The 19,561-nt window shown below is 31.8% G+C and overlaps 1 protein-coding gene across 8 annotated transcripts in view; it reads right to left on the bottom strand.

The window, feature by feature from the left end:
• Positions 1-474: 474 nt before the first annotated feature.
• Positions 475-19,561, bottom strand: part of LOC143041899 (E3 ubiquitin-protein ligase MYCBP2-like) — a 115,604-nt gene continuing 96,517 nt past the window's right edge. For all 8 annotated transcript variants that reach the window (XM_076214033.1, XM_076214038.1, XM_076214036.1 and 5 more), the window contains 10 exons: positions 19,342-19,449; positions 18,303-18,431; positions 17,640-17,766; positions 12,996-13,105; positions 11,887-12,072; positions 11,282-11,389; positions 9,832-10,041; positions 7,943-8,050; positions 5,869-6,034; positions 475-1,275 (listed from right to left, as the gene is read on the bottom strand). In XM_076214033.1, coding sequence (XP_076070148.1) covers positions 1,160-1,275; positions 5,869-6,034; positions 7,943-8,050; positions 9,832-10,041; positions 11,282-11,389; positions 11,887-12,072; positions 12,996-13,105; positions 17,640-17,766; positions 18,303-18,431; positions 19,342-19,449 — 1,368 coding nt within the window. In that variant the 3' untranslated portion in view covers positions 475-1,159. The remainder of the gene's footprint in view (positions 1,276-5,868; positions 6,035-7,942; positions 8,051-9,831; positions 10,042-11,281; positions 11,390-11,886; positions 12,073-12,995; positions 13,106-17,639; positions 17,767-18,302; positions 18,432-19,341; positions 19,450-19,561) is intronic.

Below are 19,561 nucleotides of genomic sequence, written 5' to 3' on the forward strand. Positions count from 1 at the left end.
AGCACCTTTTATAGCTGACTATATGGTAAAGGTTTTGCTTATTTGAAGGCTATAAAGTGCATTATGGTTGCTTACACCTACCGGTATGTCATTTCGACTCTGGTGGAGAGTTGTCTCAATGTTAATCAACAACAAATGGAAGTGTTTAACAACCTTGACTGGCTATACAGCCCTCGCACAGTCGGCTCGGTGATCATCTAACTGTAAACCCTCATCAAAGATAGCGGGTAAAGGAGAGCTGGCCAAGCACGTCCGTTCAGCTGTAATAACTGAGACGTGCCTCAATGAATGTAATGGATTGCTGAATGTTAATTATAACACACCTCCTCACTTTTATACTGTAGTACATCATTGCCCCTATGTTTGTTACAAAATAATCAAAGGGTTTGCAATAATCATCCTTCCAGTTTCAAACAAGATAATCATGTCAAATGACATAAATTGCATCTAATTCCAAGAAGAAAACCAGACAAATAAAATATTATATTTAATATCACAGATCAAACAAAGTAATTATTAATATAGCACTAAATTACACATTTAAAACATTCATTAACAAACAAAATATGGTTTTCTGGAACATGTTTCACATTGTATTTTGTCTAATATACTGATTCAGACTGTTTAGGTCTTATATTCCTATACATTGAATATAGCTCCTAACTCTGCTTTCATTTGCACTTTGTTTCACAATTAGGGAGCTTAGTCGATCAAAATTAAAAATAGAAAGTATTGCAATATTTTTCAAAATGCTTAAAAATGCTTCTTAAACTGGATATTCTAATTATACCAGTTTCAGGTAAATATCTGAGTTACTTCAAATTCATGATTAATGCTGGTCTTTCAGCCTTAATTAAGCAGAGCAATAAATAACATTTTATAAACTACAACTTGATTGTTCCTATAAAAGAGAAAACATCGCTTGTACTTTTCACCAATAACGAATGCTAATTTAAAGATACTGTGATCAAATTTTTTTTTACATAATTTTCAATGAACAAGAAATTTCTATACATAATAATAAAAGAAGAACTGTGTCTAAACATTAAAATTTCTTTCAGTACCAATACAACTTGCATATCAAAATTCATTTAAATCTTGTAAAACATAATTATTGTCCACATATATGCCATCATATACTGATTCAGTTACTGCACAACTAAAATGTATGTGCATTCCTACAGACTCCACACCCGAGGGCAAATTCTTCTCCAGTAGGGGGATGTTTAACATGTAAGGGACACTCATCTCCATCCATAAGTTTACCTCTAGGCCCTGAAATGAAATTAAAAATTCTTTATTTCCATCAACATTTTAGGATGTTTGCAGATGTTCTACAAATAACACATGTTTCAGACAAAAATTCTCTACTGTAAAGTTTTTCTAAATTTGAAGAATCTGTGTTTTGCAAAATGTGGTCATATGCAGTAATGACAAACTTGGATATTAAGTGTTTTTATTTATCAAAACAACTGCTGCACAGTGAGTTTTGTATTGTGCGTATTGAAAAAGTTGGAAGAATAAAATGAAATTTGGTAGAAAGCATTATAACAAAATGGCAGTATAATGACCCTTCAGATAAATTTGCTGACTGTGACTTTGAGATGAAGAACAGCAATAAAAGTGCTTTTCATTTGCTTTTCTGTGGTTTTTTTTTTTTTTGCTGTGCATGTACTGATTTTATGCCATGGATGGATAACCCAGATTTTTAGTTTTTCTATCATATCCCAAATGGACATAAAGTTTGCCATGAATTTCACCGTTAAAGTTCTGTTAGAGTGAGTGGACCATATTCGCTGCATAATTCGTTCATTTCCACTTACATCCGAATATTTGAAATTTTTTATGTAGGTTTCAGAGATTTTAGTATATGAAAAAAATATTTGATAAAGGAATTAGTTAGTTGATTTAAAAATGAACGCAAACTAAGGAGGAAATATAAGTTGTTCGTGTACCATGGGGGACACATTTTCACCACTATGTATGATATGACCATCCTTATTATCCTGGTATATTATAAAAATAAATGTATGTAATTTCATGAATAAGCTTCAGGCATCATTCCCATAAGATTTTTCTCACAAATATTTACTTTGAGACTGCACATGATTGCCATATAAATCTTGCAGACACAGCCAAACATTGTTTAAAACACCTGCATATTTCTTTATATGTGCCAATAACCTTGAAAATGGGGCAAAGAGGAATATCAACTGTTCGAAATATTACAAGTAACCTTTATCATCTATTTAGGCAAGTACTGGGTAAAGGCACACAAATTTTACAGAAAAAATAGCAAAATGGCGAAAAATGTGTCAATGGCAAATATGCACCACCCACTCTTCTCTGGAAAAACAATTTTAAAAGTGTTTAAAATCAGCCTAGAGCTAACAATCACAAATGCAAGCAATGATATAAAGTGTGTAGTAATTGATGTATAAAATAAAGGATTTAAAACTTCATGTCAACACCTTTCCTTTCATGGGGGATATCACCCATAAATAAGGAAAGTTGGCAGGTCTGGAAGTCATATAATTTCTTTCTCTTTACAGAGAAAAACTCATATATCTCTTAAAACGTGATATGAATAAACAGCTGCGCCATGAGTGCATGATACGCCCGTCGTCTTGTGTGAAAGTTTTATGCAACAATCATAAATAGTTTCTGAGAAAGTTTTAAGCAATAACCATATATTGTTTTTGAGATACAGCAGGACATCTGACCCCCCCCCCCCCCCCTCTTTTTTTTTTTACAAAAAATCTAACTTTCACTAAAATAAATTTTGAATCAACACCAAAAAGTATACAGATCTTTAGATTAATATAACAAAGAAGTGTGTAAAGTTTTAAGCAATAATCATAAATTGTTTTTGAGATTCGGCGCGACATGTAAAATAAACAGCTGCGCCATGAGCGCATGATAAGCCCGACGTCTTGTGTTGAAGTTTTATGCAATAATCATAAATAGTTTCTGAGGAAGTTTTAAGCAATAACCATTTATTGTTTTTGAGACACGGCAGGACATGTGAACACCCCCCCCCCCCCCCACCCTGTTTTTTTTTACAAATATCAATAAAATAAAATTTTTAATCAAACCAAAAAGTATACAGATCTTTAAATTAGTATAACAAAGAAGTTTGTACAGTTTCAAGCAATAATCATAAATTGTTTTTGAGATACAGCGCGACATGTAAATTAAAGGGCTGCGCTATAGCGCATGATACGCCTGTTGCTCTTTTAACTTGTGTTTTATGCTTTAAATGAATTGATATGATCAACTAGAAATATATATACAAATCAAAAGGGATGTTACATTAATATATTCACCAAAGTTTCATGAAATCCCCCTTTTTTAAGTTTAAAAATTCATTACTTAAGAAAATGTAAAATCTAAAATTTATAAAAATGGAAAGGGAGCTTATGTCAATAGATATAAACAATTTATCAAAGTTGCATAAAATTTTGTGAAAGTGTTAGTTATTGTCCAAAAATTGGAAAATCCCCCCTTTTTTAAGCATAAAAATTCATAACACGGAAATGTAAAATCTGAAATTTATAAAAATTAAAAGGGAGCTTACATCAATAGATATAAACAATTCACCAAAGTTTCATGGACATTGGTGAAAGCCTTTTTGAGTAATTGTCTGAAGTGTTGAAAATCCCCCTTTTTTTATGAATAAAGCCCCATAAATCCAAAACTTAAAATCTGAAATTTATAAAAATTGAAAGGGAGCTTACATCAATAGATATAAACAATTCACCAAAGTTTCATGGACATTGGTGGAAGCCTTTTTGAGTTATTGTCCGAAGTGTTGAAAATCCCCCTTTTTTTATGAATAAAGCCCCATAAATCCAAAACTCATAATCTGAAATTGATAAAAATTAAAAGGGAGCTTACATCAATAGATATAAACAATTCACCAAAGTTTCATGGACATTGGTGAAAGCCTTTTTGAGTTATTGTCCGAAGTGTTGAAAATCCCCCCTTTTTTATGAATAAAGCCCCATAAATCCAAAACTAAAAATCTGAAATTTATAAAAATTGAAAGGGAGCTTACATCAATAGATATAAACAATTCACCAAAGTTTCATGGACATTGGTGAAAACCTTTTTGAGTTATTGTCATTAGTGTTGAAAATCCCCCTTTTTTTTTTATGAATAAAGCCCCATAAATCAAAAACTTAAAATCTGAAATTTATAAAAATTAAAAGGGAGCTTACGTCAATAGATATAAACAATTCACCAAAGTTTTATGGACATTGGTGAAAGCCTTTTTGAGTTATTGTCCGAAGTGTTGAAAATCCCCCCTTTTTTATGAATAAAGCCCCATAAATCCAAAACTTAAAATCTGAAATTTATAAAAATTAAAAGGGAGCTTACGTCAATAGATATAAACAATTCACTTAAGTTTCATGGAAATTGGTGAAAGTGTTTTTGAGTTATTGTCCGAAGTGTGGACGACGGACGGACAACGGTATACCATAATACATACCGTCTAAAAGACGACGGGCGTATAAAAACCCTCCCCTTTTTTACAAAAAACTCAATTACTCAAAAATAAAATTTTGAGTCATCACCAAAAAGTATACAGATCTTTAGATTAATATAACAAAGAAGTGTGTAAAGTTTTAAGCAATAATCATAAATCGTTTTTGAGATATGGCACGACATGTAAAAACCCCTCCCCCTTTTTTACAAAATACTCAATAACTCAAAATGAAATTTTGAATCATCACCAAAAAGTATACGGATCTTTCAATTAATATAACAAAGAAGTGTGTAAAGTTTTAAGCAATAATCATAAATCGTTTTTGAGATACGGCTCGACATGTAAAAAAAACCCTCCCCCTTTTTTACAAAATACTCAAAAACTCAAAAATGAAATATTGAATCATCACCAAAAAGTATACAGATATTAAGATTAATATAACTAAGAAGTGTGTAAAGTTTTAAGCAATAATCATAAATCGTTTTTGAGATGCGGCGCGACATGTAAAAAAACCCTCCCCCTTTTTTACAAAATACTCAAAAACTCAAAAATGAAATTTTGAATCATCACCAAAAAGTATACAGATATTAAGATTAATATAACTAAGAAGTGTGTAAAGTTTTAAGCAATAATCAAGAAACATTTTTGAGATACGGTGCGACATGTGAAAAAAAAACACACCCCTGTTTTAGTTACAAAGTGCCGTAACTCAAAAAGTTTAAATCTTTTTTTCACCAAAAAGTATACAGATCATTTGACCATCATAAGAAACAACTATATTAAGTTTCATGAAATTTGGATAAGTCGTTCTCAAGTTACGGTGCGACATGTTTACCCCGGACAGACGGACGGACACCGGACATTTGTATACCATAATACGTCCCGTCAAAATTTTGACGGGCGTATAAAAACCCTCCCCCTTTTTTTACAAAATACTCAATAACTCACAAATAAAATTTTGAATCATTACCAAAAAGTATACAGATCTTAAGATTAATATAACTAAGAAGTGCGTAAAGTTTGAAGCAATAGTCAAAAATTGTTTTTGATTTATGGTGCAACATGTGAAAAAAAAACCACCCCTGTTTTAGTTACAAAGTGCCGTAACAAAAAAAGTTTTAATCTTATTTTCACCAAAAAGTATACAGATCATTAGACCATCATAAGAAACAACTATAATAAGTTTCATGAAATTTGGATAAGTCGTTCTCAAGTTACAGTGCGACATGTTTACGCCAGACAGACAGACAGACGGACACAGGACATTTGGATAACATAATACGTCCCTATAAATTTTGACGGGCGTATAAAAATTATCACAATAATAGATCAAAGGAAAAATTGAGAAATAGCAATAAATGCTTTCATTGCATACTTACCAGCTGGGCATCTTGGAAGTTCTAGTTTAGGTATGTTTGTGATACGTTGGAAGTCGTCATGACAGGCATTACAGAAATGTGTTGTACCAAAACAGAAGAATACAGCCACGGAACAGCAGTAACGACATTTGTATTCCAGGAAATCTGTTCCATGCTTTGGACAGACCTGAAAAAAAAGATTGTAATTTATTAATACATGTATTGGTGCAACTTTTATTGGTGGAATACCAATTTATGTGGTTTTCATGGATGGCTTTATCCATAAATTTTAGTGTCCAAAGAATTAAAACAACTGTTGTCCAAATCAAGACATGGAAATATCTCCATGCAGGTTTGACTTCTTAGATACAGGCATGTAATCAAGAGCAGCAAACACACTATGAATTTCATTTACAACTTCAGATTTATCCATTCAATCTTTTAAAAAATACACCTTTGACTTTTGTCATGAAGAATTAGTATTTATTTATGAAATTTAGACTTCTGATGCTGGTAAAACAAGTGAAACTGCGAGCTACTGCTCACTGATGATACCCCCGCCGCAAGTGGATAATTTTAATAGTGTAAAAATATGCAAGTGTTCGGTAAACAGGAAGTTGCTGAGTTATGAATCTGAAAACGCATTACATGGTATAGCTGACTTGTATAAATCCTGAAACCAAATTTCAGAAATCGTTGTATAGTAATTCCTGAAAAAAATGTGACGAAAATTTTCAACTTGGCTATCATATGTAAAATCATACAAGTGTTTGGTAAACAGGAAGTTGTTGAGTGATGAATCTGAAAACACATCACACAGTATTGCAGACTTATATAAAGCCTGAAACCAAATTTCAGAAATCCTTGTATTGTAGTTCCTGAGAAAAATGTGACAAAAATTTTCAACTTGGTTATCATGTGTAAAATAATACAAGTGTTCGGTAAACAGGAAGTTGTCAAGTGATGAATCTGAAAACGCATCACACGGTATAGCTGACTTATATCAAGCCTGAAACCAAATATCAGAAATCCTGGTAGTGCAGTTCCTGAGAAAAATGTGACAAAATATTTTCAACTTGGCTATCAGGTGTAAAAATGATACAAGTGTTCGGTAAACAGGAAGTTGTCGAGTGATGAATCTGAAAACACATCACACAGTATAGCTGACTTATATCAAGCCTGAAATCAAATTTCAGAAATCCTGGTAGTGTAGTTCCTGAGAAAAATGTGACGAAAAATATTCACGGAACAGACGGACTGACTGACAGACTGACAGACTGATGGACTGACGGAAGGACAGACAGAAGTAAAACAGTATACCCCCCTTTTTTTCAAAGCGGGGGTATAATTAATGTGAGGGTACCCAAATTGCACCTATTTTGACAGTTTTTTAACCTACGTTTATTTATGCTTCAGACAAAAGTTTTCATTGTGTGTTTATTTTGTAGATTTATCATTATTTACTATATGGTTTCATGGATTTAATTCTCAATCCATATAGAATCATAGATTGGTCTGAACTGACCTCCAAACCATTAATGATTCTGTAATGAGGAGTAACCAAATTGCATCCATGCTTAAATTCGCATCATCAAAAGTCTAATAACAGAGCTTTTGTTTAATTTCTTCAAATATTTTGAACAATTGGATATTAGTCCATGCTTACTCTTCATATTTTAAGAAACGGATACTTGTAACATATTGTATTTGCTAATTATAAAAAGATCACGTTTTGATGACGTTGCATGGCGACTTTTCTGTACATTTTGATTTTTCAGTAAACAGCCCATCTGTTGATAAATACTGTGAACGTTTTGTGTTCATCTAAATATTTGTACCTTTGTTGAAAGATGTGCATAGTATCAAATCATACAAAAACAAATTGTTTAGTCTCTAGAAAATCTTGTAAGATTTCCGTTGCTATTTTTGCTAAATATGTGCAATTTGAGTACCCTCAAGTTATAAGATGAAATTTACTTGGGTACCAGTAGGTAAAAAAAATAATATCTATGGATATTAATTATCTTCCCAAAAGAGGCATGGTTTGTGAATTAGCTGTATAAATAATTGCAAACTATAAGTTAAATAAACTAACCTGAGCCCTAGAGACATCAGAACATCCCCCACACACTAACTCCTGTGGATCATACTCCTCTACAGCTCCTGCTTGTTCTTCACATCTAGCCTCTCCACCATAGTATGCCTATAATTATCAAACATCATTTCAGTTTATACAAATGAGTAAACTACATGCATGCACAGCTAATAAGTATTTTTTACAAATGCCATAATTCTTTCAAGGGTCAAATTTAAAATATGTTAATATATCATTATGCAACTACATACCAAATTTCCTGACAAATACCAGCATGTAATATAAAAATGTCTTGAAAACTTTACATTATAAAATTACAGAGGGACAGAACCTGGCAAAAATCAAATTATATGATCTGACCACTTAGCGACAGAGGTATAAAATCTAGAAGGATTGATAGTATATAGAAAACTGGCAACCAATTCAATACTAATTCTACTAAGAATCAGATGTAATAACATATCAATTTCTTCTGTCTCTATACAGTATATTTTCTCTGATAGTCATTTGCTTTTTCTTATTTTCATTTTGATTTTTGCTTTTGTGGCAATATAGATATATTGCAAAAAACAAACAAACAAAAGAAAATAGAAAAAACAAGAGTGCACACGCTGAAATGTCTCGCCTTCTATACTAATCATTGATATTATGTTGATAGTCCTAAGTATAAAGCTAAGCTTTATTACAACTGTCACATAAACTTAACATTAACCAAGATAACTAAACAAAGACCAATGAACCTTGAAAAAGAGGTCCAGGTCAGATGAACCATGCCAGGCAGACAGGTACAGCTAACAATGCTTCTATACAACATATATAGTTGACACATTACTTATAGTTTAAGAAAAATAGACCAAAACACAAAAACTTAACACTGTGCAATGAACCGTGAAAATGAGGTCACGGTTAAATAAAACCTGCTCAACTGACATAAAGATCATAAAATATTTCCATACACCAAATATAGTTGACCTATGGCATATAGCATTAGATAAAAAGACCAAAACTCAAAAACTTAACTTTGACCACTGAACCATGAAAATGAGGTCAAGGTCACATGACATCTGCGCGCTAGACATGTACACTTAACAATCATTCCACACAACAAATATAGTAGACCTATTGCATATGGTATGAGAAAAACAGACCAAAACACAAAAATTTAACTATAACCACTGAACCATGAAAATGAGGTCAAGGTCAGATGACACCTGCCAGTTGGACATGTACACCTTACAGTCCTTCCATACACCGAATATACTAGCCCTATTGCTTATAGTATCTGAGATATGGACTTGACCACCAAAACTTAACCTTGTTCACTGATCCATGAAATGAGGTTGAGGTCAAGTGAAAACTGTCTGAAAGACACGAGGACCTTGCAAGGTACGCACATATCAAATATAGTTATTCTATTACTTATAATAAGAGAGAATTCAACATTACAAAAAATTTGAACTTTTTTTTCAAGTGGTCACTGAACCATGAAAATGAGGTCAAGGACATTGGACATGTGACTGACGGAAACTTCGTAACATGAAGCATCTATATACAAAGTAGGAAGCATCCAGGTCTTCCACCTTCTAAAATATAAAGCTTTTAAGAAGTGAGCTAACGCCGCCGCCGTAGCCGCCGGATCACTATCCCTATGTCGAGCTTTCTGCAACAAAAGTTGCAGGCTTGACAACAAAATGACAATCAGGAAAAAATGCTATAAAGAGACAGAAGAAATTGGTATTGTGTAATGGCTGCTTTATTAAATTTTCTGTCATTATGACCCACTGAAGTATTCAGGTAAGCAACTACTATAAAGCCTTAATCCAGATACTACAGTAAAAGTTACTTCTGTACAATGAAGAATGTATGAGTTATAAGGATCTAATACTTACTTTGTTACACTTATAACAGACATAGTATGCATATCTATCCATAGCAAATCCTGCAGGATCTTGATAGAATCTTGCCCCTAGTGTGGTAATAGCCTCTGCCTTGTGTAGACCTTCATATTCAAGTCTCATCATGGCCTTCCTTCTGACATCCTCAAATAATTCCTGGATTGGCTTCAGTAAATCTCTTAACACAGGATGGTCAATTGTTGCCTGAAATTGTAATGAAAGATATTTTACATTTAAAGTAGTTTTGTTTATTATCCTATTGCATCAGTATCCATCAAAATAAAATTCTGCCTTCATTTGATTCTCACTTTGAAACTTTTCAAAATAAAAATCAGTTTAAAAGGTAAAATAAATATTTAAGAAAATTAAGCCTTCAAGATATACGTGTACTAGTACATGCTTGGTGCCTATATGCATAACATTTTTTGCATGTATTGAACGGATATATTCTTTTTGAAATTTGTATTTTTTGTTTAGATTTTTCAAAGAGAAACTTTTCAATTATAGATTCATATTGATTGTCATAGCGCACATCTACAAAGATTTTAATATTTACACAAAAAACAATCAATATCCAGCCATAAAAATCCAACTTGTGAGAATTTAACAAATTGAAAATAAATCTTTCAATGCATCCGTCATTAAAAATCAAAACTTGACATTTAATCCTTGTATACTTAAGTTTAAAATCATTTACTGTAAATTCATTTAATTTCACAGGTACCATATTTCATAAGTTGTAAAAATTGTTACATTTGTGGATATTTGATATCATGGTTTGCCAAATGTTTGTAAACAAGCCTATAGACAAGACAATTCATTCTTCATTCAACATGTAACTTTGTGGTTTCCCTATTCAAACAAAAACAACAAAATTGGTTTCTTCCAAATGATAATTAATCCACAGTAAGTTAAAACTGTCAAGAACATATTTTGAAAGAGAAAAAAAAAAACTAAGGCAAAGCTACCACAAATCTAATTTAAAGTTACAAATATTGATTTACACATTCCATTCAATTGAAATATTGCAAAAAATTTATTAAGTCAGACTAAGCCACTTCAAAAAAAGTTCCAATGTCCCATTGCACATCTTTTGTATGTACACGGGCTATAACTAAAAAAAGTACCCTATTTTTGTTCTTTAAAACAATTTATAAATAATTAATTATCTTGATAAAGAAAATAAATTAAATTTCAAAAAGACATTCAAGGGCATTACTTAAAGTATACTATAAGTTAGATAAAAATCTGGCAAGAGTTGTACCCATGAGAGAGCCAACGAGGCCATTTTCCATAAATTTAATATTTCCAAAGGGCATAACTCTTTTTAAAAAGTTGATTGCCCGGTATTTCTATATGTCCTTGCAATGCATTTACAAGGGACTAAAATATATAAGCTACTCTAACTTTCAAATTTATACATTACTTTAATTGGAATACATACCTTACAAATTGGACAAAGTGAGAAACCAAATGTTATCCTTGGTCCAACCCATCTCTTACTTAGCACATTTCTCACACAGTGCGAGTGGAAAACATGGTGACATTTCAACTGAAAAAGTAAATATATTATCTGTCAGATAAAATACTGAGAATAACTGTATTTTAACTTTCAATGACAATAATTCTATTATTGCTATAACATTTCAAATGACAGTCACAGGATTTGATGATTTCCAATTTTTTATTCTATGCAATCTACTTTTACTCAAATCAATGATTGAAGAATAGATCATTAGACAGACTTCCAAGATTACTATATTCTACCCACTTTAGAAAGCAGGGGGTTTATCATACTAAAGCCATATCACAGTTACTGAAAGTAATTTGTTTGATAATATTAAAATCATGTCTTCTTTGACTCACATATATATATATATATATATATATATATCAGCTCCTCTTAGGCTCTACTTCTTAATAGATTTAATACAGTAATATCATGAATGCAAACTTCATAACAAATTTGTGCAAAGATTTTCAATATTGAAAGAAAATGATCAAGAAAAATTCTTGTTTCGAAAATGTTTTAGATATCAATATCAATACCTGTATAGCTGGAGCAGCTTCAAGAGCTTCAGTGAAGCAGATCATGCACATGTCGTCTGCATCCTGTTTGAGAGAATCTTGTTTACCACACCTATGTAAACATGGCAGGCATGGATCTTCATCTTTAATACCTCTACATGGATGACCGCATTTCAATGTTTTTATGCATGCTGTCTTAGCATATTCCTATAACCAATAGAATAACATTACAGTAATTTAACAAGAATGTGTCCAATGTACACAGATGCCACACTTGCACTTTCATTTTCTATGTTTAGTGGACTGTGAAATAGGGGTCAAAACTTTAATATGACATTAAAATTAAAAAGATCATATTTTAGAGAACATGTGTACTAAATTTCAAGTTGATTGGACTTCAACTTCATCAAAAAATACCTCGACCAAAAACTTTAACCTGAAGCGGGACAATGGATGAACAGACCGAAAAAACATAATGCCCATAAATTAGGCATAACAAGAATGTGTTCAGAGTACATAGATGCCCCACTTGCACTATCATTTTCCATGTTCAATGGACCATGAAATTGGGGTCAAAACTTTAATTTGGTATTTAAATTAGAAAGATCATATCATGGGGAACATGTGTAATAAGTTTTAAGTTGATTGGACTTCAACTTCATCAAAAACTACCTTGAGCAAAAACTTTAACCTGAAGCAGGATGAACAGACGCACGGACGAATGAACGAACGAACAAATGGACAGACAGACGGACAAACAAACCAGAAAACATAATGACCCTCTACTATCGTATCGTAGGTGGGGCATAAAAAGTGTTATGTATAAACCTCAATTATTTGGTATACCGGTACATTGGAATCATTATAAGATATAAATCTAACAATACTGTTAGAGAAAAGAATTACTCACAGAAAACCCATAAGCTGTTTGTATTCAATATGGACTGCAAATTTTTTTGAAAGTAAGTCCCAAAATCTCATATATATGGAGTTTAGCTGCATTCCTATTGTGCGGTTCTTGATCACATATATAGAGTAAAATTTGCATGTTCCTCAGAAAATGGAAGTTAATTTTGTTCAATTTTTTGAACTTATTACAAAATTTTAAATATTTTTAAATCATATTATACCTGACACTCTGGATCTACACAGACATTTCCTATAGCTAGTAAACCTGTATTACTGGTTGTGCCGCAGAATCTACACACACCAAGACCTGATTTGGCTGTTGACTGTTTACCTGTCAGAAATTTTACAACTTATTACTTTATTTAGATGGTTCTAAAAAAATCTATTTAGAAACATATTTCTTACTAATAACCAGCATATTTTGACCTAAATGGATTTAAATAAGACTAGTTTTCTTTTTGTATCAGAACACTTATCTCTCCCATTTAAAAGAATCAAAATGGACTGTGGATTCTTTTTTTTTTTGGGGGGGGGTACCAATTTTTGGTGGATTAAAGGGAAAATTCACGATTTTTTACTTATGGTTTAAATATGTTCATTATGACATAATATATATATTCACAAAGTTTTATCGCTATATGTGCAGTAATAAAGGAGAAATTCAATATTTAATGAAAAAATATTAACTACTTCCTGTAGGTCGTGACGTTTTCTCCTGGTTTTTGCATGCCGGGATTTAAAAAACAATCATTAAAAGTCTTGGTTTTTAATCATATTTTAACGTAATCGTAAGCGCGCCGATGACTTATGCTTTATCTAATAACCATCCGATAATAAGAAGATAAAACGCACATACGTTCAATTGTACATATTCATGAGATAAATTTTCTATGTTAAACGTATATATTCGAATTATTTTTGTAGACAACACAAAAAGTTATAAATTGATTTTTAATTAATGTATTTTCGGACTGATAAGGTGAACAAAGTAAAGTACAATAATCTGTAAAGACAATATGTTGGTGTACTCTTATTGACCTTTTACTATCTCTGCTATGACTTGGTTGATACGATGTGTGTATTCACGGTTCTGTAGCAATACTCGTAGATGGCTTGTTGAAAGGTAAATTGTTATTTGCACTTCGGTATTTAACCACGCCTCTCGGGCACACCTTGCCAGGTGTGACTTTCTATTCGGATCAGTGAATTATAAGACAAGGGGAGCATCCAAAACACATATTTAAAATATATATTCAAGTTGGTGACAAATAAAAATTGATCGCCGTGGAATTATTTAATTATGTTTGGTGCTATTATTTATTTGAATTCAAATAAGTTAATTTACTAAGAAATACACAATTTTTGGTTAAAGACGGGAAACTTAATTCATATGTCCGATTGAAATGATTTACACCTTTTGTCCTTGATTGATGTCTAATAAAAAGGAGAACTTAGAAATTATAAATAGCTTTACCAAAGTATTTTTATTTGTCTTTATTAGGCAAATAAATGAATGAGAACACTTAGATTTAAACTTTTTAAAAGCCACGTACAAATTAATAACTGGAACTCACTGAAGATAACTCTACCGAAGCGGAATATAATATGAACGAATAAAGAAAAAATACTTTTGTACTTGAGAAGTCTTAAAACATTGACAGCAAATTTAAGGTCTTCTTGGAATGGAATCGAAAAATTACGAATAGATATTCTTTATCAAGTGTGAAAAACGTCAACCAAATTTAATCATTATCGGGGACGTCCTTATTAAAGTAGTCTTCGTCTCACAACGTATAATACTTAATAACTATTTGACCAAAGATGTTTAAAAACAAAAGACAACGAATTTAATGTCATCTTTCCCTATTTTTGAATGTAATTATAAGTCTGTTCAAATGGCAAGAATACCCCTAAAGCGGACAAATATCTGACAAGCAGTTTATTCTTTAAATTTGCTGTCATTGAATATCAAGAAAGAAAATAAATCCCGAAAATGATTTGAAACTTTAATACTCAATAGCTTTCCTAGAAAATATTCACATCCCTCGGGGATTATTAGTGTACGTCCAGTTGCATATGTCGGAACAGTTGTGGTGATGACGAATTTCTTTCTTTATTCGAGAACAATCTAATTGATATATAAATCTGTGATTTTACTATGTTCATAACTTCGATGAACCAAAGCAAGTTATAGATCGACCTGTATTTAAATCAAATTGGTCCTCTTCTTCTTCTTCTTCTTTTGGTATACAATAGTCTATCGAATTGGATGATTACATACTGTTGGTATACGTGGACTAGTCTATTTACAACACTTTTACCCCAATTTGCACAAAATGTATGTTTCTTTCTTATGTTCAATGTATACATGTATATATTTTAAATTGCGCTGTAGTTCCGTAACTTTCTATCCGGGCGTATAAACGAATCGTCGACAAGTGCGCACATTTTTTTAATCAACATTTCTGGAATGATCCAACTATGTCCTTTACTATTGACAACGAGTAAATATTACATTGTCCCAGAGACATATAATACAATTATATGTCTCTGATTTTCCCCAAATTAACCCTTGGAAAAAATACGTATATTTGTATATCTTCAATTTTTTTTTTTTTTTTTTTTGGTTATCATTTTTTTTTTTTTTTATAAATAATATTCTTTACACCAGAAATTTTATTTATAAACAAGCGTATGAGTTAAGTAATGACTAGTATATTATATCACTTTCGGACACGCAAGACAGAGATGTATATTATACATGCACCTGATAGTTCAAAATGGAAAGTTATAAGTTATCGGCCGTGTACACTGATCAATACCTACAGAAGTGAAACGATGCATGAACTTGCAGGCCCGACAGGAAATCGCTTGAATACCTGGTCGTGTCACCTTACACCCCTCACAATACCTTTGGGAGTAATACCTTAAGCCATGCGGGTGATCAGTGGAGCGAAGATCCTAATTTATTTGAATAAAGTATATTACTTTAAAGAATTATGAACGAATTAGATTTTCGAAAACAATTTTCACGGAACTCTTATTTATGATTTGAACTTTGACTTTTTCACTAATTCCAATATTAACAGTTTAAAAATAACAGACTATATGGTTATTAAAAATATAAGAACATTTTCCGAATCAAGTTAGTTAGTCAGATAAAACAACCGTACGATTGACAAGATATCGACACGTAATTACGACAACATCGGTTACTGTAGTTTTGTTTCTTTATGGTTTATAGACATATCATGATTTTTATTTGGACAAGATAACAAAATGGCGGAACGCAAAGAACTGATACTCAAAATTTAAAATCGATGGTGATCTCTTATCTAGCGGAATAAAACTTTAATATTTATAAATTTGAGCATTTTTATACAGAATGGACATAATATGAATTTTTGATTTTTTTGCGAAGTTTCCCTTTAAGGAAAAAAATATAATTTCATGGATATTTGATTTCATGCATACCTGCCAAGTTTTGAAAGTGCCCATGGGGGTTTTAGTGCGCGACAACAATTTCAAAGGTTACAATTCTTTGCGACGACTATTTTGCGTGTGCTGTTTTGTGGTCTAGAAAAAGTGACATATTTGTAAGATGAGCTTACATGCCTTTTTCATAGTTTATTTTCATGATTCTAGTTATTATATATCAGTAGAAAAGATGAACGTGTAGCTGCAAGACCAGGAATTAATTTCATGTGTAAGGATATTAAATAATTGTTGACTTTTCCAATTTAAAATTATGCACAAAGAAAGACCTTTATCCGGTTCGGAACAACACCTAGGGGTATCCCCTCAATGTAAGGACATTAAAAACCACTTTTTAAGTAAAAATGAGCACATATTCATATTATTTGAAGAAACTTTTCCCAAAGAATTATACATCTTATGATCTATCTGGTATAATATGGTTAACACATGTCCAATAATTTTGGTATGTTCTTGGCCCAATATATCATGTATATCTTCTTTATTTTTCAAAATAATTGGACCCTACATTTAGAAAAGTAGTTCTAAATATAATGTCAGAATTTCCCATTTTTAAGTTAAATAAAAATCTAAATTTTTAATTTTCACAGAAGTAAAATGACCCCTTGACTAAGGGAAGTCCTTCATTTAAGGGATTCCTCATGTGTTTTTTTTTTTTTTTTTCCATGTGAAAAATAAAGAATAGTACATTAAATGATTTGGTATTTTAATTAAATACATAAATAACATTTGTTACAGCAAGTGTATGTAATATCAATAAATTAGTGAATAAACTACTATTTATTATCTTTATGGTAGTACTGCATCATTGAAGTATGTCAATCAGCCATGCTTTTATTCTTATTCTGTGTAAGAACCTCCTTGCAGGTAAAAAAACATTTGCCATGTTCACGATTTAAAAAAACAGAGGAATTTAACACAAGTTCAAAATCTAGGATGTTAGAATTATCTTGAGAGAAAACGTTTTTGATTGGCTGATTAATTTGATCATGAGAAACATAGAATTTGATTGGCTGAACACGAATGTCTTCCTTGGACACAGTTCAAAATCTGGAACCATCATATTTTTCGTGTAGATTTTCACAAAATCGTGTTTTAGAGGGTTTTTCACGATCACGATCGTGCAATCGTGTCAAAGGGTCAAAATCGTGTAATGCACGCCTAAATCGTGAAAGTTGGCAGGTATGTTCATGGTTTTGGCAAAGTCTTCATACAAGGCTTAAAAATAAAAATTTCAACCCAACACACCACATCTTGCCTTGGAAAAATTAATAAACGGTATATACAACAAAACTATAAAAACAGTTGATACAAAATGCATGTAAAAATGCTGTGACAACTTAAACTGCATAAAGCTCATTAAATCTTACCCTCTCTGAATTCAACCATAGCTTTGAGTGTCCTGGAATCAGCTAAAGCCATCAACCAGAATAACTTAGTCCTACCACATCCTTCATGGAGGTCAACTTTAATGGCTTCTTCTTCTTCCTTAAATACCTGTAAAGTAACAGAATATGTGGTACTTTCTTATAAATTCTACCCTTATACTTATAGTAAAGATAAATATGATCAGTCTTTTGATTCTTGTTTATTCAACAGCAATCAAACAGTTCATGTATCATAGGCGGGTCCAGTGGGAAAAATTTGGTTGATTATATAGGGAATACTGAAGCATGACTGGAGCGGGCCCCCCTTATAAAATGTTCTGAATCCGCCACTGTGTATGTTAACCACTTCAAAATTCTTTTAGATAATTTTCTTCTCTTTAATAGATACAACCGTGCAAGGGCTGTCAAGCCAGTCAAGGTCATTCAAAACTCCTATCTTCTTTTATAGATATTATAATGTAATAATTTTAAACTTATCAGTATTACCGCAACTGATACACATTTCGACAATTAATGTCTTTTCAGTGATATTGATGCCAAAGTAGTTTGAAAAAAAAATAATGATAAAACTTTCATAAACTAATATAACTGCAAAAAGAATGTGTAGCTAAGTGCCTTAATCTGGTATCCATTACTGGTACTAACCTGTCTTTGATGATTTCTGTTTTTCCTTGGTAAATGTAAATATCTATCACAGTCAGCACACAAATTACCACATTCTGTACATAGTATGATGGCTTGTGTCTCTCCGTCATCATGATTGTCACAGGTTGGCTGAAATAAAATGAAAGGAGTAGGTTCATTAAGACCTTTTTTTGGCCCAAAAATATAGCAGTTTTACAAAATTGTTAAAATGTAAACCTTTAGTTATTTATTGGACAGTAGAATGCTTCTGCTACATAAATATGGGCTGTTTTTGACAATACAATGCACATATATCCTGTACTAGCACCATTCAGTGAAGTCATGCTAAATTACTGAAATCCTCATAATTCTAGCATTTAAGTTAAATTTTAGATGGTTTTCGTGTAAAACGAAAGTGGCCGCATTCGTGTTCATCCTTAATATTGAAATATAAGTTGTATTTTATGATAATACATAACAAATATATAGGTTGAGGATGAACACGGATGCGGCCACTTTCATTTTTACCAAAAACCATCTGAAAAGTGACATTTTTCGGCATATTAGGTAGATTTTTCATATTTGAGCTTGAATCGGATCGTGTTTAATGACTAAATCTGTTAAAATCTTTCACATAAACTAGTTAATTCAGATAAAATAGACACTTAAGTGTTTAAAAAGTGGTCAAAATCTTTCGTCGGATGAACCTGAAATTTAAGACCAAAATCGGTCCTTACCGGACCTACTCCTTTGGCAATAATAATAACATTTCCCAAAATGCAGCAATGAAACCTGTATCAGTTTTATTTTTGAGAGCAGTAATTAGCAGATGTGGAATTCTGATTCCCTTTAAAATATTAAAATGTCAGAAACAGCAAGATATGTTATAAATAATTCAAGAGTAAAGGCAAAAAAAACAACAATAAAAACAGATAAGAAGGTACATGATATGCTTTAATGTTCTGCAAAAAAATTTTATTCAAAGGGCCATAACTCTACACAAGAAATTGTTATGATCAATTCATTTAGAAAAAGTATCAAAATTTAAAGAACTACTTACCCTAGGCTGACCATGTTGACCATTAGGGCTACTAACCCACTGACCAGAGGTCAAACGTTCTACATGGTCTTGGTCCAGTACACAGAGAGATGACAAGGACAACCACATCTGTAAAACAATCAGATTGAGTTACTATTTGAATTAGGAATCTCAAGGTATGTAATGTAAATTGATTTATTTTACATGGAATTAAAATTTTACTTTTTCTATGGCCGTATCT

Source organism: Mytilus galloprovincialis, chromosome 8 (assembly GCF_965363235.1).
Source record: "Mytilus galloprovincialis chromosome 8, xbMytGall1.hap1.1, whole genome shotgun sequence".
Classification (NCBI taxonomy): Eukaryota; Metazoa; Mollusca; class Bivalvia; order Mytilida; family Mytilidae; genus Mytilus; species Mytilus galloprovincialis.